Genomic DNA, 25,196 nt, shown 5'->3' with positions numbered 1-25,196 from the left:
AGGAAATGACACAAGAGGCCGGAGAAATATAACAAGGGGTCATCTGCATACAGTAACGGCTTACACTGACGCGCCCCTATGTGGATTTTCATGTTTCCCAATTGCCACCACATTAAATCCATTATCATTACGTACGTACGTACTGGCAACCCTGTCTCATCCCATTTTGTATGTGTACGGCTGACTACAAGGCACCATTGACTTTAGCAGATGCCGCAGGACAAGACTGCAAGGCTATATCTCGATGGAAAAGCGGCCAAGACCAAATTTCTTGAGTACTGCCAGCATAAAGCTCGATCAAAGGCATTCTTTGCGTCGACTGACAACAAGCGGAGAGGGAGGTCGAGACATTCTCTGAGAATAAGGGACTTATTGGTATTAACTCGCGCCTGTCATCCATGTATGTATATAGGTTAAAGAAAGGCGCCAGTGTAGTAAGTGTATGAAAAGAAGCTGCGGAGACACCATCACGTGTTTCTCGACGCAAGCAGTGAATAGCCAGGCCTTTCCCCGGGAAGGAACAACCACGGGAAGGGCAGCATCCTATGAAGGAAAGCCACCTATGCCAAGCATGGTATCCATCCACAGACAGCTGTTTCGGGGTTTTTGCCCCTCATCAGTGTGGAGTAGGAATCTGGCTATTAGGAGCAGTGCCTAGTAAAAAGGCTATAAAGGCACAGATGATTGGCCTCGGGGAGACCAAAACATCCAACACCGCGGAGACACCATCACGTGTTTCTCAACGCAGTGATTCCAGAACACTGCCCCCATCCCTTATGGGAAATATGCAGATGCATGAAAAGAAGCTGCGGAGACACCATCACGTGTTTCTCGATGCAAGCAGTGAATAGCCAGGCCTTTCCCCGGGAAGGAACAACCACGGGAAGGGCAGCATCCTATGAAGGAAAGCCACCTATGCCAAGCATGGTATCCATCCACAGACAGCTGTTTCGGGGTTTTTGCCCCTCATCAGTGTGGAGTAGGAATCTGGCTATTAGGAGCAGTGCCTAGTAAAAAGGCTATAAAGGCACAGATGATTGGCCTCGGGGAGACCAAAACATCCAACACCGCAGAGACACCATCACGTGTTTCTCAACGCAGTGATTCCAGAACACTGCCCCCATCCCTTATGGGAAATAGGCAGATGCATGAAAAGAAGCTGCGGAGACACCATCACGTGTTTCTCAATGCAAGCAGTGAATAGCCAGGCCTTTCCCCGGGAAGGAACAACCACGGGAAGGGCAGCATCCTATGAAGGAAAGCCACCGGGGAAAGGCCTGGCTATTCCCTGCTTGCGTCGAGAAACACGTGATGGTGTCTCCGCAGATTCTTTTCATGCATCTGCATATTTTCCATAAGGGATGGGGGCAGTGTTCTGGAATCACTGCGTTGAGAAACACGTGATGGTGTCTCCACGGTGTTGGATGTTTTGGTCTCCCCGAGGCCAATCATCTGTGCCTTTATAGCCTTTTTACTAGGCACTGCTCCTAATAGCCAGATTCCTACTCCACACTGATGAGGGGCAAAAACCCCGAAACAGCTGTCTGTGGATGTAAATCAATGTGAAAAAAAAAAGCTGTGCACATGGTGCAGAAAAATCTGCGCAGAAACGCTGCAGATTTCAAAGAAGTGGACGTCACTTCTTTTGTGCAGTTCTGCAGCAGATTTTTCTACACCATGTGCACACCTTTTTTTTTCACATTGATTTACATTGTACTGCGCAGAAATTGCGCAGAAACTGCGCAGAAACTGCACCAAATCTGCAGATGCAGATTTAGTGCAGAAAATTCTGCACCACAATTCCTACGTGTGCACATATGGTTGGTAGGGGATCAAATACTTATTTCTCACTGCAAAATGCAAATACATTTATATAATTTATACAATGTGATTTACTGGATTTTATTTTTCACAGTCTATCTCTGAATGTTAAAATTAACCTACCATTACGATTATAGACTGTGGGCAAACTTGCAAAATAAGCATGGGATCAATCAATTATTTCCTTCACTGTATATACATTGTGTCAGCTATAATCCAGCACAGTTCTGCAGTGAGATCAGGAAAGCAGAGAGAAGTCATTACATGTCTCACACTGGTAACACTAGAAATCATTACATGCCTCACACTGGCAACACTAGTAACCATTACATGTCTCACAGTGGTAATACTGGTAACTAGTGTTGAGCGATACCTTCCGATATCGGAAAGTATCGGTATCGGATAGGATCGGCCGATATTCAAAAAATATCGGATATCGCCGATACCGATACCCGATCCCAATGCAAGTCAATGGGACCAAAATATCGGAATTAAAATAAACCCTTTCTTTCCTTGTAGGTTCATTCTACATGAAGCAAAACAACTAAGAATAATGCAGGATGTATTTGGGGAGTCATAGAGGTTTAGCCCAATCAAATAGAATAGCATGTTTTTTTTTTTTTTTTTTTAAAGACGTTCGGAGTGACAAAGATATTGACTATGTAAATATTTTTTTTATTTTGTCAGATATTGATGTTTCACTATTCCACGACCTTCCCCTTCTTTTTTTTTTACTTTTCCCACACTTTCATCTTCATCATCATCTTTGACATCAACTTCTTCTTCACCTTATTCATCTTCTTCTTCATCCTTTACCTTTTGTTTTTTGTTTTTTATTACATTCTTCATATTCATTTTATTCAACTATTATTATTCTTTCTATTCTACATATTCATTTTATTCAACTGTATTATTCTTCCTATTCTACTTCTTCATCATATTCTCATTTGTGACAGGCATTCCCGTAGTTGTTATCTATAAAAGTTGGAAGATTACACCTTCCGTTCTGCCAGTCACAAAAGTTACATTTGTCCGCGTTCAGTTTGGCCTGCAGCATCAGGCTTTATCCAGGGGCACCACGAGGAGGAACGGACTCACCCCCATACACTGCTTAGTCTTCTTCTGCATATAATTGAGATAATATCTTTTGCTCTGATATTAAGTGTTATGCTTAATGTTCTTCTGCTCTTTGTTCTGCAGCCTCTTGTTCTTCTGCTTCTCGGTCTTCCATGTCGTCGTCTCCAGTGTCGTCATCTCCGCCGTCGTCGTCTCCGCCGTCGTCGTCTCCGCCGTCGTAGTCTCCGCCGTCGTCGTCATCGGGGTGGTCTTCCGGGTTGTCGTCGTCGTCGTCATCGGGGTGATCTTCCGGGTCATCGACTTTAGGGTCTTCAACTTGGTAATGTAGCAGAAGGTACAAGAAGGCTGAGAAAATGCCAAGAACCTGATGATGGAACTGGAACTCGGATGGCTACCCGAAGGTTCAAGAGCCTATGGAACTACCGAGGACCAGCTGACGTTACTGGAACCCGGTTACTAAGCAGGAGGTACCCGTGCTAAAAAGCACTACCAAGGACCGCCTGACGTTGGCGGAACTCGGATACCCAGAAGGAGGCACCTAAGCCAAAGGCTCTGCCCGGAACCAGCTGACGGTACTGGAACCAGGATGGGGAGCAGAAGGTACAAGAGCAAAAGACACTGCCGAGAACCAGCTGACGGTACTGGAACCCGGATGGGTAGCCGAAGGTCCAAGAGCCAATGGAACTACCGAGGACCAGCTGACGTTACTGGAACCCGGTTACTAAGCAGGAGGTACCCGTGCCTGAAAGCACTACCAAGGACCACCTGACGTTGGTGGAACTTGGATACCCAGAAGGAGGCACCTAAGCCAAAGGCTCTGCCCGGAACCAGCTGACGGTACTGGAACCAGGATGGGGAGCAGAAGGTACAAGAGCAAAAGACACTGCCAAGAACCAGCTGACGGTGCTGGAACCAGGTGGTGGACCCGAAGGCCCACAGGAGAGGAGAGAACAGCTAGGCCGCGAGGCAGCCGCAGTTACCGAACCCCAACAGTCCTACAGGGGGAGCTGGGCCTACTGGCACTACAGAACCAGCCTTGACTACCAGTTCACGCAGCCCACATAGGAAGCTCCTAAACTGGAGGCACCCTGGAGTTGGCTAACCCGACCGCACCAGGACGGGGCAAGCATAGGCGTCTCAGTGAGCTTGACACGACCCGGAAACAGCTGACGGTGCTGAAACCAGGTTTGGCACGAGGGAGTACCTGTGACAAAACCACTGCCGAGAACCAGCTGGCGGTACTGGAACCCAGATGCGTTGCCCCAGTGTGCAAGAGCCAATGGCACGACCGAGGACCAGCTGACTGTGCTGGAACCCGGTTACTAAGCTGTAGGTGCCCGCGCTTAAAAGCACTACCAAGGACCGCCTGACGTTGGCGGAACTCGGATACCCAGGAGGAGGCACCTAAGCCAAAGGCTTGGCCCGGAACCAGCTGACGGTGCTGGAACCAGGTGGTGGACCCGAAGGCCCACAGGAGAGGAGAGAACAGCTAGGCCGTGAGGCAGCCGCAGTTACCGAACCCCAACAGTCCTACAGGGGGAGCTGGGCCTACTGGCACTACAGAACCAGCCTTGACTACCAGTTCACGCAGCCCACATAGGAAGCTCCTAAACTGGAGGCACCCTGGAGTTGGCTAACCCGACCGCACCACGACGGGGCAAGCATAGGCGTCTCAGTGAGCTTGACACGACCCGGAAACAGCTGACGGTGCTGAAACCAGGTTTGGCACGAGGGAGTACCTGTGACAAAACCACTGCCGAGAACCAGCTGGCGGTGCTGGAACCCAGATGCGTTGCCCCAGTGTGCAAGAGCCAATGGCACGACCGAGGACCAGCTGACGGTGCTGGAACCCGGTTACTAAGCTGTAGGTGCCCGTGCTTAAAAGCACTACCAAGGACCGCCTGACGTTGGCGGAACTCGGATACCCAGGAGGAGGCACCTAAGCCAAAGGCTCGGCCTGGAACCAGCTGACGGTGCTGGAACCAGGTGGTGGACCCCAAGGCCCACAGGAGAGGAGAGAACAGCTAGGCCGCGAGGCAGCCGCAGTTACCGAACCCCAACAGTCCTACAGGGGGAGCTGGGCCTACTGGCACTACAGAACCAGCCTTGACTACCAGTTCACGCAGCCCACATAGGAAGCTCCTAAACTGGAGGCACCCTGGAGTTGGCTAACCCGACCGCACCACGACGGGGCAAGCATAGGCGTCTCAGTGAGCTTGACACGACCCGGAAACAGCTGACGGTGCTGAAACCAGGTTTGGCACGAGGGAGTACCTGTGACAAAACCACTGCCGAGAACCAGCTGGCGGTGCTGGAACCCAGATGCGTTGCCCCAGTGTGCAAGAGCCAATGGCACGACCGAGGACCAGCTGACGGTGCTGGAACCCGGTTACTAAGCTGTAGGTGCCCGCGCTTAAAAGCACTACCAAGGACCGCCTGACGTTGGCGGAACTCGGATACCCAGGAGGAGGCACCTAAGCCAAAGGCTCGGCCCGGAACCAGCTGACGGTGCTGGAACCAGGTGGTGGACCCCAAGGCCCACAGGAGAGGAGAGAACAGCTAGGCCGCGAGGCAGCCGCAGTTACCGAACCCCAACAGTCCTACAGGGGGAGCTGGGCCTACTGGCACTACAGAACCAGCCTTGACTACCAGTTCACGCAGCCCACATAGGAAGCTCCTAAACTGGAGGCACCCTGGAGTTGGCTAACCCGACCGCACCACGACGGGGCAAGCATAGGCGTCTCAGTGAGCTTGACACGACCCGGAAACAGCTGACGGTGCTGAAACCAGGTTTGGCACGAGGGAGTACCTGTGACAAAACCACTGCCGAGAACCAGCTGGCGGTGCTGGAACCCAGATGCGTTGCCCCAGTGTGCAAGAGCCAATGGCACGACCGAGGACCAGCTGACGGTGCTGGAACCCGGTTACTAAGCTGTAGGTGCCCGCGCTTAAAAGCACTACCAAGGACCGCCTGACGTTGGTGGAACTCGGATACCCAGGAGGAGGCACCTAAGCCAAAGGCTCGGCCCGGAACCAGCTGACGGTGCTGGAACCAGGTGGTGGACCCCAAGGCCCACAGGAGAGGAGAGAACAGCTAGGCCGCGAGGCAGCCGCAGTTACCGAACCCCAACAGTCCTACAGGGGGAGCTGGGCCTACTGGCACTACAGAACCAGCCTTGACTACCAGTTCACGCAGCCCACATAGGAAGCTCCTAAACTGGAGGCACCCTGGAGTTGGCTAACCCGACCGCACCACGACGGGGCAAGCATAGGCGTCTCAGTGAGCTTGACACGACCCGGAAACAGCTGACGGTGCTGAAACCAGGTTTGGCACGAGGGAGTACCTGTGACAAAAACACTGCCGAGAACCAGCTGGCGGTGCTGGAACCCGGATGCGTTGCGTATCAAAGATTGTCTTCCTACAGCCCCAACTAGCGGTGTTGGAGCAAAGGGTAAGCAGGGGGAGCAGAGTGTAGGCCGAAGCTTGCACTGGAGTCAGCTTTGTGTCTGCGTTGCGTTTGCAGGACACTTTGCCGGCTACACAGCGGGGGAACAGCTGGCGGTGCTGAACCCCACTAACACATTGGCTGGTGTTTTTCTCTGTGCAGCTAGCACTTCCGGGCAAAAACTAGCGGTGTTATAGCCCAGGGGCAGCAGGAGGAGGAGAGGAGCAGAGTGTAGGCCGAAGCCTAGTTGAACCAATTTCAAAGGTAACCTTTAACCCCCCCCTCTGGTGTTACAAAGTACAAGAGCCACACCTTGTGCAGCATTAATGCTGCACAAGTAAAAGGTTGCTCTATTAATTTTTCTACTTGCACACGCTGAATGCAACACGTACACAATTTAGCCCATTCTACAGTCAAACTGTAGTTGAGGCGTGACTTGTATTTTTAAGGAGACGCAGCATAGGTGTCCCAAATAATGCCTTTGTGCTTGGCGCAGCTTCCTGAGCGTTGTTTTTTGCTGTACAGGAGTCTGCGCTCTTGTGTTATCCCTTGGCAATGCCCTGTTAGCGCTGCCCGTCTTATGACCTCATTTCATGTTGGCCGCTGCGGTTAACGATGGCCATAAATCCCAGACCCACAGTGCCTTTTCATAAAGTCACACTGCGGTGCTGGGATTCGTGACCTTGAGCAGTAAATTTTTTCGACGCTCACACACGTCCTTACACCTGCTTCAGACTGGGCGGACTCTGCTGATCCCTTTTCGCATGCCGCGGCCATGAGGCCGCACAGTCTGAAGAAGGTGGAAGGAGATGAGTGACGACAGGCGAACATATGCACTGCTCGTGCCCATAAACCACACCCTCACTGACAAAATAAATAAGACAACCGAGGGGCGTTGTTTCACGCAGGGCGGATGCACAGGCGCAGCCAGCTAACCATGATGTCAAAAGACGGGAAGCGCTACCAAGGGGGGTGCTGCGTATCATTAGAAAGGAAAGTCACACCTCAGGGACATTGTAATGGTCTCTAATGAGACACATTTTGTACGTGTTGAGTTCCACGTGGGCAAGGAGAAAAAGTCAGCCACCTTGTACAAATGCAGCAGTACTGCTGAACAAGGTGGCTGTTATACATAGAAACACCTGGGGGTGGGGGGCAGGCTCCCTTCAATTTCAGTTCATGTGCCTGCATGGCGTTTGCAGGTCACGTTGCCGGCTACACAGCTGGGGAACAGCTGGTGGTGCTGAACCCCACTAACACATTGGCTGGTGTTTTTCTCTGTGCAGCTAGCAATTCCGGGCAAAAACTAGCGGTGTTAGAGCCCAGGGTCAGCAGGAGGAGGAGAGGAGCAGAGTGTAGGCCGAAGCCAGCACTGGTGGCAGCTTTTGGTCAGTTATGCCAGCGTGGCTTGTGCTGGACACGATGCAGGCTACACAGCAGGGGAACAGCTGGCGGTGCTGAACCCCACAAACACATTGGCGGGTGTTTTTCTCTGTGCACCTAGCACTTCCAGGCTACAACTGGCGGTATTATAGCCCAGGGTCAGCAGGAGGAGGAGAGGAGCAGAGTGTAGGCCGAAGCCTAGTTGAACCAATTTCAAAGGTAACCTTTAACCCCCCCTCAGGTGTTGCAAGGTACAAGAGCCACACCTTGTGCAGCATTAATGCTGCACAAGTAAAAGGTTGCTCTCTTAATTTTTCTCCTTGCACACGCTGAATAAAACACGTACACTATTTAGCCCATTCTACTGTAAAACAGTAGTGGAGGCGTGACTTTTCTTTTTAAAGAAAAGCAGCACAGGTGTCGAAAATAACACCTTGGTGCATGGGCGCAGCTTCCTGAGCGTTGTTATTTGCTGTACAGGAGTCTGCGCTCTTGTTATCCCTTGGCCATGCGCTGTGAGCGCTTCCTGTCTTCTGACCTCATTTCATGTGGGCCGTTGCGGTTAGCGATGGACATGAATCCCAGACCCACAGTGTTTTTTCAAAAAATCACATTGCGTGGCTGGGATTAGTGGCCTTGTGCAGTAAATATGTTTGCCGCTTATACATGTCCTTACACCTGCTTCAGACTGGGCGGCCTCATCTGATCCCTTATCGCATGCCGCGGCCATGAGGCCACCCAGTCTGAAGAAGGCGGAAGGAGATGAGTGAACACAGGCAAACATATGCACTGCACATGCCCATCAATCACACCCTCGCTGTCCAAAAAAATAAGACACCGAGGGGCGTTGTTTCGAGCAGGGCAGACGCACAGGCGCAGCCAGCTAACCAATGATGTCAGAAGACGGGCAGCGCTACCAAGGGTGGTGCTGCGTATCATTAGAAAGGAAAGTCACACCTCAGGGACAGTGGAATGGTCTCAATGAGACACATTTAGTACGTGTTTAATTAAACGTGGGCAAGGAGAAAAAGTCAGCCACCTTGTACAAATGCAGCAGTACTGCTGTACAAGGTGGCTGTTATACATAGAAACACCTGGGGGTGGGGGGCAGGCTTCCTTCAATTTCAGTTCATGTGCCTGCGTGGCGTTTGCAGGACACGTTGCCAGCTACACAGCAGGGGAACAGCTGGCGTTGCTGAACCCCACTGACACATTGACTGGTGTTTTTCTCTGTGCAGCTCGCATGTCCAGGCAAAAACTGGCGTTGTTAGAGCCCAGGGTCAGCAGGAGGAGGAGAGGAGCAGAGTGTAGGCCGAAGTCTGCACTGGTGGCAGCTTTTGTTCTGTTGTGCCAGCGTGGCTTGTGCTGGACACGTTGCCGACTACACAGCAGGGGAACAGCTGGCGGTGCTGAACCCCACTGACACATCACCTAGTGTTTTTTTCTGTGTAGACAACACTTCCAGGTGGCAACTGACAGTGTTGAAACCCAGGGAATCAAAGAGGAGCAGAGTGTAGGCCGAAGCCTGCAGTGGAGCAAGTTGAAAGGGAACCTTTAACCCCCCCCCCAGGCATTTGTTGCTGAAAGAGCCATCTTGTACAGCAGTAATACTGCACATGGAAAATGATGGCTCCGAAAATTATGCTCCTTGCAAACGCTGAAGTACACACTCATATAATGTGTCCCCTCACACTGTCAAACCGTCCCGGAAGTGGGACTTTCCGTTGTAATGTGACACAGCAAAGCCGTCATTCCAACCCCCTAGGTGCTGTGCGCCACCTCCTCAACGTTGTTTGGTTCTGTCACGGAGCCCGCGCTGTAATGTTATCCCTTGGCCATGCACAGTTAGCGGTGCCCGTCTTCTGACATCATGTAGGTGTCAGGCTGGCAGTGCCTGTGCGTCCAAGCTGCCCGAGATCCAACCTTGCAGTGTCATCTAATGTAGTCCCACTGCGGGCCAGGGATCCATGGGCATGCGCAGTGCATATCATCGCCTCTCACTCACCTCCTTCCTGCTTCTTCAGACTGTGCGGAGTCACGGCCGTGGCATGCAATTAGGGATCAGCTGACGCCGCCGAGTCTGAAGAAGCGTGAAGAAGGGGAGTGAGAGGCTAGTATATGCACTGCGCATGGCCATGGATACCAGGCCCACTGTGGGATCACATTAGACGACACTGCGAGGTGGGATTTCGGGCAGCGTGGACGCACAGGCGCAGCCAGGACGACAACAAATGATGTCAGAGGACGGGCAGCGCAAACTGTGCATGGCCAAGGGATAACATAACAGCGCAGGGTCCATGACGGAATCAAACAACGCTAAGGAGCCAGCGCACGGTGGCAAGGGGGTAGCAATGACGGCTGTGCTACGTCACATTACAAAGGTAAGTCCCACCTCCGGGACGGTTGGACGGTGTGAGGGGACACATTACATGAGTGTGTAGTTCAGCGTTTGCAAGGAGCATAATTTCCAGAGCGACCCTTCCCTTGTGCAGTATTAGTGCTGCACATGGTGGCTCTTTCAGTAACAAACGCCTAGGGGGGGGGGGGAGGACAGGTCCCCTTACATTTTAGTTGTGCCAGCGTGGCGGTCGCATGACACGTTGCCGGATACACAGCTGGGGATCAGCTGACGTTACTGAACCCCAATAACAGAGGAGCGACTGTTGACTGTGCAGACAGCACTTCCAGGCACCAACTGGCGGTGTTAGAGCCCAGGGACAGCAGGAGGAGCAGATTGGAGGTATTGCCGCACACACAGCTGAGGATCAGCTGACGTTACTGAACCCCAATAACAGAGGAGCGACTGTTAACTGTGCACACAGCACTTCCAGGCACCAACTGGCGGTGTTAGAGCCCAGGGACAGCAGGAGGAGCAGATTGGAGGTATTGCCGCACACACAGCTGGGGATCAGCTGACGTTACTGAACCCCAATAACAGAGGAGCGACTGTTAACTGTGCACACAGTACTTCCAGGCACCAACTGGCGGTGTTAGAGCCCAGGGTCAGCAGGAGGAGCAGAGGAACAGAGTGTAGGCCGAAGCCTGATTGGAGCAAGTTGAAAGGGAACCTTTAACCCCCCCCCCCCAAGACGTTTGTAGCTGAAAGAGCCATCTTGTGCAGCACTAAGGATGCAAAAGGAAAAGGTTGCTCTTTTAATTATGCTCCTTGCAAACACTGAAGTAAACACTAAAAATGTGTCCCCTTATGTCATTCCTATCCCCTTGGTGCCGTGCGCTGCCTCCTCAGCGTTGTTTTAAGCTGTCACGGAGCCTGCGCTGTTCTGTTAGCCCTTGGCCATGCCCAATTAGCGCTGCCTGTCTTCTGACATAATTTGGTGTCAGGCTGTCAGTGCCTGTGCGTCCACGCTGCTCCAGATCCCACCTCGCAGTCTCGTCTAACGTAATCCCACTGCGGGCCTTGGATTCATGGGCATGCACAGTGCATATACTCGACTCTCACTCCCTTCCTTCCCTCTTCTTCAGACTGTGCGGTGTCACGGCCCTGGCATGCTATTAGGGATCAGCTGACGGTGCACAGTCTAAAGAAGGCGGAGGGAAATGAGCGAGAGCCCGAGGGGAAGATATGCACTGCGCATGCCCATGGATCCCAGGCCCGCAGTGTGACTCAATCAGAAGACACTGCGAGGCGGGATCTCGGGCAGCGCGGCCGCACAGGTGCAGCCAGCCTGACACCAAATTATGTCAGAAGACAGGCAGCGCAAATAGGGCATGCCCAAGGGATAACAGAACAGCGCAGGCTCCGTGACAGCTTCAAACAACGCTGAGGAGGCAGCGCATGGCACCAAGGGGGTAGGAATGACGGCTGTGCTGCGTCACATTACGAAGGAAAGTCCCAGCTCCGGGACGGTATAACGGTATCAGTGAACACATTTTATAAGTGTTAAGTTCTGCGTGTGCAAGGAGCTAAACCAAAAGAGCTACCTTTTCTTTGTGCAGCATTAGTGCTGCACAAGATGGCTCTTTCAGTAACAAACAACGGGGGGGGCGGGGGAGGGGCAGGTTCCCTAACATTTAGGTTGTTGTGCCAGCGTGGCGGTCGCAGGACACATTGCCGGCTACACAGCTGGGGATCAGCTGACGTTACTGAAACCCAATAACACTGGGTCGTATGTTTTTACTGTGCAGCCTGCACTTCTGAGCCGCAACTGGCGGTGTTGGAGCCCAGGAATAGCAGTTCAGGTGGTAGAAAGATGAACACAGCAGGAGACCTGGATAACACCCAATTACTTAATCAGGCAGAGGAGTGGCAAATTCCTGCGAGATCCAGGCCTGGTTCATTTTCAGGAAAGTAAGCCGGTCAACGTTATCGGAGGACAGTCGCATGCGACGGTCTGTTAGTACACCACCTGCGGCACTAAAGACACGTTCCGATAAGACACTAGCCGCAGGGCAAGCCAGCACCTTCAATGCATACTGGCTTAGCTCTGGCCATGTATCCAGCTTACAGACCCAAAACTTGAACGGGGAAGAGCCGTCTGGGAGTACAGTAAGAGGGCAAGCCATGTAGTCTGTCACCATCTGACGGAACCGTTGCCTCCTGCTGACTGGAGCCGCCGGTGATGGTGTAGACATTTGGGGCGGGCACACAAAAGTGTGCCAGAGTTGTGCCATACTGGGCTTGCCTTGGGCAGAGGCACTGCTTCTGCTCCCTCTTTGGGCAGAGCCTCCCCCACTGCCTCGACGCACTGAGCTGCTTTGTAAAGCACTAGCAGCACTCCTCTCAGTTGGACAGGAGAAGATGATGGAATTCACCAGTGTGTCGTGGTACTCCCACAATTTACGCTCCCGGGTCAACGCTGGGATGAGGTTTTGGACGTTGTCCCGGTAGCGAGGATCGAGGAGGGTGAACACCCAATAATCAGGCATGTTGAGAATGTGGTCGATGCGGCGGTCGTTTCTCAGGCACTGCAGCATGAAATCCACCATGTGCTGCAGAGTGCCAACTGGCCCAGAAATGCTGTCCCCTGCTTGAGACATGATCTCTGCCCGCTCGTCATCACCCCACCCTCGCTGTACACACTGACCACTGGACAATTGTGTCGCTCCCTCCTCTGGACGGAGCTCTTCCTCCTCCATTGACTCCTCCTCATCCTCCTCACAAATTGGCCCCTGCGTACCCCTTTGTGAGGAACCACATGGCGCTGACTCTCCAGAAGCTGATGGAAAAGGTGACTCCTCATCCTCCACCTCTTCCACAACATCATCCCTTAACCCTTGCAAAGTTTGCTGAAGCAGGCAGATAAGGGGGACAGTCATGCTGACTAGTGCATCATCTGCACTTGCCATCCGCGTGGAATAATCAAAAGGACGCAAAACCTGGCAGACGTCCTTCATAGTGGCCCACTCTGTGGTTGTGAAGTCTGATCGGCGCTGACTGCGACTTCTTTGCGCCTGATGCAGCTGGTACTCCATAACTGCTTGCTGCTGCTCACACAACCACTCCAACATATGTAACGTGGAATTCCACCGGGTAGGTAGGTCACATATGATGCGGTGTTCCGGAAGGCGGAATCGGCGCTGCAGAGCAGCAATGCGGGATCTGGCCAAGCTGGAACGCCGCAAGTGAGCACACTCTAGGCGGACCTTGTGCAGCAGGGCATCAAGATCCGGATAGTCCCTCAGAAAACTCTGCACAACCAAATTGAGCACATGTGCCAGACATGGGATGTGAGTGAGGTTGCCAAGGGCCAAAGCTGCCACCAGATTTCGGCCATTGTCACACACTACCATGCCTGGCTGGAGATTCGCTGGCAGTAACCACACATCGCTCTCCTGCTTGATGGCATTCCAGAGCTCCTGCGCTGTGTGGCTCCGATTCCCCAATGAAACAAGTTTCAAGACGGCCTGCTGACGTTTGGCCACGGCTGTGCTCATGTCGGTCATAGGTAAACGCTCACGGGTCCATGTGGAGGTGGACTGTGACGGCTCCTGCAGAGTTGATTCTGAGGAACTTGTGTAAGAGGAGGAGTCAATGCGTACAGACTGGATTCCTGCAATCCTTGGAGTGGGCAGGACACGTCCTGCGCCACTCGCACGATCTGTACCTGGCTCAACAACATTAACCCAATGGGCAGTGAGGGAAACGTATCGCCCCTGTCCATGCTGACTGGTCCACGCATCGGTGGTGAGGTGGACCTTGCTACTGACGGCGTTCAGTAGCGCATGTTTTATGTTTCCCTCAACATGCCTGTGCAGGGCAGGGACAGCTTGCCTGCTGAAGTAAAAGCGGCTGGGCACCTTGTACTGTGGGACTGCCAATGCCATCAAGTCACGGAAGCTGTCAGTCTCCACCAGCCTGAACGAGAGCATTTCCAGGGACAACAGTTTGGCAATGCCTGCATTCAGAGCCTGTGCTCGGGGGTGGTTGGCCGAGAATGCCCGCCTTTTCTCCCATGCCTGTACTACCAATGGCTGTAGAGTAGACTGGGAGAGTGAGGATGACTGGGAAGGTGGTGCTGTGGGTGGAATTACACAAGGTCTCTGGACAACAGTGCCAGAGGTTCTTCCATGGCGATCCTGGGAGGAAGCCAAACCAGCTGTGCGTGAGCTGGAGGAAGAGGCAACACAAGCTGAAGAGGTGGTAGCTGCCGCTGTTGGTTGGCCTACATCTTCAGTCTGTTTCTGTAACTCCACCGCGTGCCTGGTCCGCACATGTTTCCACATATTTGTGGTATTGAGGTTGCTGACATTTTTCCTATTTTTACTTTCTGATGACACAGCTTGCATTTGACAAAACAAATGTCATCTGCAACTGTGTCAAAAAAGGACCAGGCACTGCAAGTCTTGGGAGCGCCCTTTTTGGCTTTGGACAGAGACAGGCTCCTAACGGGTGCCAAAGTGGAGGCTACAGGCTCCGCAGTCTTCCCCCTCCCTCTCCCTCTTTGGCCCGTAAGGGGAATCTCTTCCTCAGAGCTGCTCCCACCACCTTCCTGTTCCTCACGCCACGATGGGTCAACGACCTCATCATCTCCACTACCCTCTGCCACCAACTGCTCCTCCTGGGTAGTCTCGGCAGCACAGTACGCACCAGAAAGCGGCACCTGAGTTTCATCATCAGATGCGTACTGCGCTGTGGTCACCGGAGGCACTGGCCCACCCGCCTCTTCAGAGTCAGAGAGACAAAGCTGTTGGGCATCACTGCACACTGCCTCTTCTTCCATTTCTCCAATGCTGCTTGGCTGGCCCCCTGTTTCCAAGCCAAGAGATTCAGAGAACAGAAGTAGAGACGGCTCCTGTCCTGGGCTCTCTGACTGCCTGGCCAATTTGGCAGGTGGTGAAGAGACAGATGGCTGCTCTCCAGTGGTCTGTGCCTGAGAGGATGTGGCACTAACTGAAGTCGATGCCGAGGCGTTAGCTGCCATCCACCCGACAACGGCTTCAATTTGGTCTTCACGCAGCAGCGGTGCACGGCGCTCTCTGACAAAGCTGCGCATGAAGGACTGTTCCCTGCTGAAACTGAGTGACGACGAGTCACCGGCGCCCGCAGCAGGCACAGAATCACCACGTCCTCTCCCTGCTCCTCTCCCTGCTCCGCGCCCACGCCCACGTGCCTTACTCCCTGCCCTCTTCATCTTGGTTGACAGATAAAGATAAGCAGAAAAGTACTAAGGCCTTAGTGTGCTTATTCCTGAAATGCTCCTCCTAACAGGTGTAAGAAACACTAATGTTGTAAAGTGTGGACTAAACTTTATTATTTTTCAAATGTGGCCTACACAAGTGTTAAGTTGTGTTTGGTGAACTTTACTTTTTTTTTTTTTGGCAGATCGGGCTACAGAGCTAGTTTAAATCACACGGAGACCGTGCAGACAGCCGTAAACGGCACTGCAAGGCCCAAAAAACCTCCTCTAGGTTATCCTATTTAGTGTTTTTCCACTATTTAGCTGGAGACGGGTGGAAAGACACTAATAGGGAATTTTTTTTTTAATTTTAAACAGGCTGCACTATTTGAAAAAAAGGAAATTTTTTTTCAAGGTATGAGGCAGTAACGCACCCTGAGCTGAATCCAACCGGCTATGGCTGCACACAGACTACAGGGCGAGCTGCGCTCACACAGAGACCGTGCAGACAGCCGTAAACGGCGCTGCAAGGCCCAAAAAAACCCCTCTAGGTTATCCTATGTAGTGTTTTTCCACAATTTAGCTGGAGACGGGTGGAAAAACACTAATAGGAATTTTTTTTTTTAAATTTTAAACAGGCTGCACTATTTGAAAAAAAGGAAAATTTTTCTCAAGGTATGAGGCAGTAACGAACCCTGAGCTGAATCCAACCGGCTATGGCTGCACACAGACTACAGGGCGAGCTGGGCTCACACGGAGATCGTGCAGACAGCCGTAAACGGTGCTGCAAGGCCCAAAAAACCCCCTCTAGTTTATCCTATGTAGTGTTTTTCCACAATTTAGCTGGAGACGGGTGGAAAAACACTAATAGGAAATTTGAGAAAAAATGTGCAGCAGGCTGCACTATGAGCAAAAAAGGACAACTGTGTGAGGCAGTGTGAACCCCCCCTGAGCTGAATACAACCGGGTATATGGCTGCACACAGACTACAGAGTGAGCTGCACACACACACACACACAGAGAGAGACCTTGCAGAACGCTGTTAAAACAGCGCTGCAAGGCAAGAGCAAGGTGAACAGTGAAGAACACACAGCGTTTTGCTAACTTAGCCTTTGGAAAGGAAAATAAAGCAATTAGCTATCTCAACTGACCCACAGCGTCCTGTCCCTAACTGAAATCACAGCAGAGTGAGCGCAAAATGGCGGCAGCGTTTTTTATAGTGCAGAGTGACATCATTTCAGAAGCCAATCACAGCCTTGCCAGTACTTACATGCCCACCATGCTAAACAGGATGTGCCCACACTTCCAATCATTCCTCATTGGCTGCTGCGTTCAGTTTGAATTCTGGGAACTTCCGATTCCGGTATCCGATACGCGGGAAGTATCGGAATTCGGTATCGGAATTCCGATACCGCAAATATCGGCCGATACCCGATACTTGCGGTATCGGAATGCTCAACACTACTGGTAACCATTACATGTTTCACACTGGCAACACTAGTATCCATGACATGTCTCACACTTGTAACACTGGTAACCATAACATGTCTCACAGAGGTAACACTGGTAACCATTACATGTCTCACATTGGTAACCATTACATGTCTCACAGTGGTAACACAGGTAACCATTACATGTCTCACACTGGCAACACTAGTATCCATGACATGTCTCACACTTGTAACACTGGTAACCATAACATGTCTCACAGAGGTAACACTGGTAACCATTACATGTCTCACATTGGTAACCATTACATGTCTCACAGTGGTAACACAGGTAACCATTACATGTCTCACACTTGTAACACTGGTAACCATTACATGTCTCACACTTGTAATACTGGTAACCATTACATGTCTCACACTGGTAACAACAGTAACCATTACATGTCTCACAGTGGTAACACTGGTAACCATTACATGTCTCACATTGGTAGCCATTACATGTCTCACAGTGGTAATACTGGTAACCATTACATGTTTCATACTGGCAACACTAGTATCCATGACATGTCTCACACTTGTAACACTGGTAACCATTACATGTCTCACATTGGAAACCATTACATGTCTCACATTGGTAACCATTACATGTCTCACAGTGGTATGACCGGTAACCATTACATGTCTCACATTGGTAACCATTACATGTCTCACAATTGTAATACTGGTAACCATTACATGTCTTACAGTGGTAACACTGGTAACCATTACATGTCTCACACTTGTAACACTGGTAACCATTACATGTCTCACAGTGGTAACACAGGTAACCATTACATGTCTCACACTTGTAACACTGGTAACCATTACATGTCTCACACTGGTAACAACAGTAACCATTACATGTCTCACAGTGGTAACACAGGTAACCATTACATGTCTCACACTTGTAACACTGGTAACCATTACATGTCTCAAACTGGTAACAACAGTAACCATTACATGTCTCACAGTGGTAACACTAATAACCATTACATGTCTCACACTTGTAATACTGGTAACCATTACATGTCTCACAGTGGTAACACTGGTAACCATTACATGTCTCACACTTGTAATACTGGTAACCATTACATGTCTCACAGTGGTAACACTGGTAACCATTACATGTCTCACAGTGGTAACACTGGTAACCATTACATGTCTCACACTTGTAATACTGGTAACCATTACATGTCTCACAGTGATAACACTGGTAACCATTACATGTCTCACAGTGGTAACACTGATAACCATTAGATGTCTCACACTTGTAATACTGGTAAGCACTACATACAATTAAGCAGTAGTGTTGAAGCACCAATAGAAAGCTTCTTTCACAAGTGTCTAAGCTCTTTTGGAACGATGCTACAACTTCCACTTGTCACATGGTCACAGTAACAAATGAAAAAGAAAGTCAGCACTCACCCTTGTTTGAAGGAAATTCAGTTCTTTTTTAATTTTCATTTGAAATTGGACAGATGACAAAAAGTGTTATAGCATCAGGAGAAGTGATTTTAACGTTTCACAGTTTGCGCTCCTACTGGTCCATGTTGCTATGTAAAACTACCTCATTTCCTTTATACAACAGTGGGGGAAGTGAAAAGGATGGGTGAGCGCAATTAGTGCGATTATACATCACATGTGCACATAGTAAAAACCATGTCACAGATAGACCGACAGATCTGATTCATCATTTAAGCCTGGAGGACCCTGCACTTCGGAATCCAGTATCCATTTAGTTTCTCTTTGGAGAAGCAATCTATTACTGTTCCCACCTCGAGGTGGATATTCTACGTGTTTCGATTTCAGCAAATTTTAACACATTAGGATCTGCGTTATGGCAGTCAGTCATGAATGTGTTTAATGAATCTTAGCGCCCCCTTCATTGTTGCGATAGAATGATAGTGCTCCCTAAACCTTGTGCAAAGTGGCCTGATTGTTTTCCTCATATAATAAAACTGACATGGGCATATGATTGTATAAACTACATATTTGGTGCGGCAAGTAATAAGATCTTTAATTTCATGCATGATTTTACCTCATTTGAAATTCTTACCCTATCTTATTCCTATTGAAGACTTCTTGAAAGAGGTCAAAGCTATCCTCATTGGTATCATACAACCTCCTGTACCCTCCGGTGTTCTAAGGTTTGTTTATTAGGGATCCTTGACAAGGAGATCTGGCCTCACTACCCTAGTATTCTTCTTAAGGATACTTTGTTTTTTCTCGCAAAGGCTATAGCTAATAAAGGGGCTGTCAACTACTAGGACAACCCCTTCTTAATCTAAATATTTGGCAGCGATAAAATAAAAAAGCTTATTCTCATTTCTAGTGGCGACATCGTGCTAGTGGTGTTAGCACTGGAAGTCCTGGCGCTCTAATGCAGTTGTTATGACACATGAGCCTGGCGCCCAATCAGAGCTGGTGTCACTGTCCTCGCCATCAGACAAATCGAACATCAAGAGGAAGTGAGAGCAGCTGCAGCCCAGACTTCCTCTCGATGTTCGAAATGTCGGAAGGCAAGGACAGTGATGCCAGCGCTGATTTCGCGCCAGGTTTTTTATTTTATTGGGGCCACGCGTGGGTTATGAGAAGGGGTTGTCCTAGTTGTGATCGACTTCTTTAATGAGCAATGAGAAATGCTGTTTACTCTTGTATTATGTTGTACATTCTTGTGTAACCTTGTTATTTTGTATAATCCTCAATTAGACAAGTTTAAAAAAGAAAATGCATACATGTTGAAGGTGCGGGTGATAAAGTCAATGACTCAGAAGTGGTATTGGGACTTGCACACAGACATAAAAGAAAATGAATTCTCAAGTTAAAATTTAGGAAAACACATTTGATATGTGCCAGTCCTGTGCTGTATGGCACAAGCGATGAAGTAGGGGACACCATCCATGTCAACGAAAGAAATAGAGGCTCAAGAAATAGAGATTCAACAGGTGTCTTGCATGGTTAGAACACATGCAGCTCCAGCGACGTAGCGACTGCTGCGCCTGGCCCGGCGGGTCAGGGGCCAGCCAATGCCAGCAGAAGCTTCAAGGACGTACATCCAGTTGAAGTGTTTTGCCTCGCACAGACCCATCACCGCCCCGGAGCATGAAAATCTCATTAACTGAAAACTACAAATACAGATTAAACAACAACCACAAGATGGATTTCATCAACCAAGGCATCATTTTAATCAGTATAACGACACCAAACTGACACTGTCTGTAGGGTACTGAGCACAATCCTGATGACAGGTTCCCTTTAAGTTCTGTTTTTCTTTTGTGTCAAATACTTATTTAAGGCAATAAATTAATTATGTAAAAGTCATACAATGTGATTTTCTGTTTTTTTATTTTTAGATTGTCTCACAGTTGAAGTGTACTACAATAGAAATCACAGACCTCTCCATTCTTTGTAGTTGGGAAAACTTGCAAAATCGGCAGTGTATCAAATACTTATTCTCCCCTCTGTATACATAACAAATTTTTCAGGATGAGGGGGCCCGGTCCAAATGTTGCACAGGGTCCACCAGACTCTAGTTACGCCACTGCCCAGCTCGTAAGAAGGTGCCAATAAAGTTAACTTGGCTAATAGCTGGTGAATCACAGGTTGCTTCTTTCTAACCATCACAGCACTAACATATACACTAATACCCATGGAATTTCCTTGCGTTGCAATGCCACAATAAAATATTAAAGCATCTACTTACGTTTTTCTCGAAGATCACATCCACGGGTCTGTGGTCATGACACAACAGGTATTTCTGATGAAACAGCTTTCCATCAAATGTCTTCCAAGGCATCAAGTCCAACATGTTAAAGGGGTAGCCACAGGCACTGTTACACGCCATCAATGTAATCAGACCACGGAGAAAAAGAAAAGCCAGATGAACAGCTCTGGAATCCACATAAGGAAGCTATAAATGGGGAAATAAAGAGATGAGAAAGGTGTCGATTTTATTTCTCAAAAGGTTCATATGTGAAAGCCAAGTCAGTGACATGACGCTCATCTACACCTATTTTAGGATTTCAGGAGAAACTGTGGGCTCTGTATATAAAAGCTAAATTCATGTATGTTTAGAGATAAACTCAGGAATCACACTGCACTTCTTTCATCCATTTCCTTTGCACATTTTACACACTTTCCAGAAAAGCAGGTGTTTTCCTTCAAAGTCATTGCACACAAACCACACAAGTGCCACCATTCTTTCCTCGCCACACCTTGCAGGTATGTAACTCTGGAATCTTATCCATTGTTTGCTCCAGCCTTGTGCAATATGCCTATGTCTCCTGTGTACTGGTCTGTCGGTAGCAGTGCTTGTCTGGGCTGTGGCGTCCACTCCTTCATAATTAGGAATACCAAATTTACTGTATTGACAATGTAGCACAAGACACCAGTACAACACCCTGCTTAGCGGTGTTTATTTTAATCAATAGGTGCCAAAGATTAAAAGAATCTAAAATACATTTCCAATATTAACATTTCTAAATTATTCTAAATTCCTTTGAAACTTAATAAACTAATCATACAATAATAGTATTAGATAACATTATTTTAAAATCTGGAGAAGGTGCATTGCTTCCACTCCACCCGACTGCAAAGCCTACTGAGATCTTGGTTTACTTGGTATAGGCATGTTGTTTGGCATGTCTGAAACTGCCAAATTTTTGGCGCAAACTTCCACTATCTGATGTTTTTTGGGGTCTCTCAGCAAGATGAATTTCAACAGCAGAGATAGCCATGAAGCAAAACAGAATTCGGATGGCAGCAAGCAATTCTGTTACAATCAGGCAGACACCACAGACACAGAAATGTTGGTGGATCCAACCCAAATGACAAGATTCACTGACAAACATCTCAAGTTCCCGTCTAACTTTTAGTCTAGCATATCAGATCAGTTAGTAGTCAGGACATTTCTCACCAAATTGCTTTGCATACATATAGTAAAACCTCTTTGAGATCCAGTCTTTTAGACACCGGCGTACCCACACTGGTTTTGAAGCAGAAGACACTTCATGGAAATGCCAGAGGTGTTTTCACCAAAGCCTCTATTGTGACATCTCTCTGGACATCTTTTGAGGCGGCTTTGCCACTGGAGTTTTTTTTTAAACCTATATAATATAGCGGCGACTTCCAAGCAGACAAATGGACCAGTCAGTTCTTTTAGCCGCGTCACGTCATTCAAAGCCTGAAGCACTTAGAAGCAGCTATAGAAGATGGAACATGTGCACAGCAAGTCGTTTATACATTACTGTGCATACGTTCATTCTTTTCGCATTGTTTTCAGGCTGGTTTCCAGTAGAATCGAACTGAAAAAGACTCCATGTACCCATACTTATAACCCTTTGCTTTATGAAGGACCCAAACCTCAATGTCTATCAGCTATAATCACAGAGTATGGATATACAGTATGTGGTGGTAGAATACATACCAAAATCAAACCTGTCTGCAGACTTTTTTTTTCATGATTTTCCAACCTATCAGCCAGGTAGAGTTGTTATATTATGGGAATCTAATTAAATTTAGATTTTTTTTTTACATAATAGCTACATTTATATCAACACAATGGTCTATAATTTACTAATAATGATCTGCTGATTTTTTTTTATAAAACGGTTTCTCTAAGCCATCCATTATTTAGGGCTGTAGCTCTACCTTATCTTTTTCTCATGAGGTCTGCTGGGAGATGTAGTTTTAGCCGCTAGTTCTCCACACTGATGTCTGGGCAAAATGTAAATCTACAAATGGCAGATAGGACCCATGTGACCTGCTCTGGAAACAAGTAACAACATGGAAAAAAGTTGTGTGTGGTCCAGCTCAGTTCAACTGTTGAAAAACTGAGTTTTATTTCAAATACTTAAAAAGAGATTAGAGTCCGTTATAGTCTCCACCAGAGCGTTTCCAAGATGATGTATTCCTAATCCCAGTATATACATCCTAAAATCAAAATACTTCTTCCGGAAAAGTGAAGCCCACCCCTCATAGACACCCCTATGAATTAATGACATCAGCCTCTTCCCATTATTACATAGGAACTTACATACAATCTTTCCTTGCAGTTTACACTGCAAACATCTAACATATTTTCCCAGATAACCCAAATCAGCAGAACAATAAGTGTTGATTGTACTATAGCGCAGTAAATATCACGTTGTTCCTTTACACACATAACACTGCAATGATTAGAGGAAACATTTCCTGGACCCTGTTTATAGTTCAGTTGTGTGAACAGTAGTTAAAAGGAACCTGTCAGTCGATTCATACTGCATAAACCACAGAAAACACAAATTAGAGCCTGGCTAACTGACTGCAGCAAGGTAGATTTTGTTCTGAAACGCTCCCCTGTATTTGAGAGCAGGAGCGGACGCAGACAGAAGAGAGCCCTTGTGCAGGCACCGTATATGGGCCCTTAGCAGCCCAACAGTTCATTGCAATACAGCAGTTTATATCTCTGGGATAGACGCTGCTCGCAGCTTTGGGGGTAGAAGGCCCCTTACCACGTGGGCCGCTGAGGTCCTTCACAGGTTGCAACAATGGCCCACCTGACAGACAGCTGTCACTAAGTACACACATGGGGAGAAGCCAACCAGAGGCAGCGCCTGACTAGTCAAGTCTATGATTATTGTCCTGGCTCATCAAACTACATCTTCTCTGAAATGCAGAAGCTTTTCAGAGAAAAAGTACCTGGCTGCAATTGTGCTACCATGCTGTGTGTCATGTTGCCTGTGGTATGGGCAGGATCAAGTGACAGGTTCCCTTTAATAGGTCTAATGTGTACATAAGGAAAGGCCTGTCAGTCACCGCTAGCAGTGCCGGGAAGAGCCAACAGATGTGCTGCCAGACTCGTGTAGTCTCCCGCCATGGATCTGGGCTGTATGTTCAAAATATATTTTCTCTGAAAATGGGCGCCTTAAATCAGATACAAGTTTCCCTTTAACTCTTGATCTGGATTATCCAATTATCCTTCATTATAGAGGCGTGTGAGCATTTCATTCTCGGCTTCCTACAGCAGGTGAAGACTTTATCCTCACTCAGGATCTCCCTCAGCATGATGAGCGATATGCATTTTCCTAATGGTGCGTCTGGGTCTGTGCCAGTCAATATTTCCAAAACATACTTTAGAAACATTCAGAATGGTGGATGTCTTTCCTGCCTCTGTGCGGCTGGAAGGCCTCCTCGTGGTCTCAAAAAGCAGAGAAAACCAGTTGAACGTGTTTCACCTCCTTTTTATCTTGGCTTCTCCTGCAGCACAGTAAATATTTAGCGGTAAACAGGCGGCCTGTTTTTGTTTATACGCAGCCCTGTAGAGTTTTATAGGCTCTTGTGTGTAAAGTGATCTCTCTCAACAAAAAACAGTTTAAGTGAGCTTTGTGCAATTGCTGACAGATATTGCTCCCTTTTGCTTCATTGCTCTATTTGCAGTGTTATGAAAATAAACAGCAATTGGGCCCAGGAATAGCCCACCACAAGCAGGCAGCGAATGCTGACGGCAGCGCGGCCCATCTAGAGGCGTAAGCGGTGACCTTACTTGTGGAAACACAGAGGAACCAACTTCAATCCAAATATGTTATCAATACTTTAGATTTTGATCCATATAGTCCATGTAATAGCTTCCATCAAGATTTATGACGCTTTACTTAGCAAAACAAAGCCAACCATGTTCTCCCAAGATACCGATACACGCATAGCCTTTCCCATATGCAGCTTACAAGGTCCCTATGGCCCAGTTCACGAATGATGAGGTATACAATTCTCATTTACGTCTCCTCTCTGTAGGCTCCAACCTTCTTGTTTTATTTCATACACTTGTATTAAAAGTACAGGAAACTGCAATTCTTACATGGAATCTTTTATTTATTTTACTTGCTTATTTAAAGCCATTAATTGCACATCAGCTGTTTTACAGATGTCATAAGGTTAGTCTGTAGGTAAATGGCGTTAATATGCTGCCAGGCCGCCTCACTGAAGGGACAGCTACTGGTAGGAAATGGACTGATATTCTCGCAGGAGCCGCTCGCTTTCTGTTATAGGGGGGGAGCAGGGAGAGGCTTCTGTCATCATGGAGGAGGAATGGCGAACGCCCAGAAAGGTCGCAACTGTAACCTGGCTCAGCATGTTTTTCTGAGACAAAATTTACCTCAAACAGTCAAATCCTGAGAACTTCAGTTGTCGCATCCCTTATGTGTGTGCCAATAACACCTAGAAATGTTACAGATATTTTTGTGCATCTTGAAGTTATCCCATTGGCCCACATCGGGACACTTTGAGCCCTTTGTGTGAAAGGACAGGTATGTTTTGGGAACATTTTTTGCTCTATCTAAAACCTGTACCCTGAGAATTTCTAGTCTGGTGTGGCCACTAGTAAACATAAGAAACTGCTCAGAAATGATGTTTCTAAAGAGCGTACTAAA

General features: G+C 48.5%; 1 protein-coding gene across 7 annotated transcripts in view; it reads right to left on the bottom strand.

The window, feature by feature from the left end:
* Positions 1–25,196, bottom strand: part of FAM120B (family with sequence similarity 120 member B) — a 408,137-nt gene that overhangs the window by 171,678 nt on the left and 211,263 nt on the right. For all 7 annotated transcript variants that reach the window (XM_069769279.1, XM_069769283.1, XM_069769281.1 and 4 more), the window contains one exon: positions 20,495–20,701. In XM_069769279.1, coding sequence (XP_069625380.1) covers positions 20,495–20,701 — 207 coding nt within the window. The remainder of the gene's footprint in view (positions 1–20,494; positions 20,702–25,196) is intronic.

The sequence above is a fragment of the Ranitomeya imitator genome, chromosome 5 (genome assembly GCF_032444005.1).
Source record: "Ranitomeya imitator isolate aRanImi1 chromosome 5, aRanImi1.pri, whole genome shotgun sequence".
Lineage (NCBI taxonomy): Eukaryota > Metazoa > Chordata > Amphibia > Anura > Dendrobatidae > Ranitomeya > Ranitomeya imitator.
Note: the sequence above shows the minus strand (reverse complement) of the source record. Positions and strands in the feature narration are given on the sequence as shown.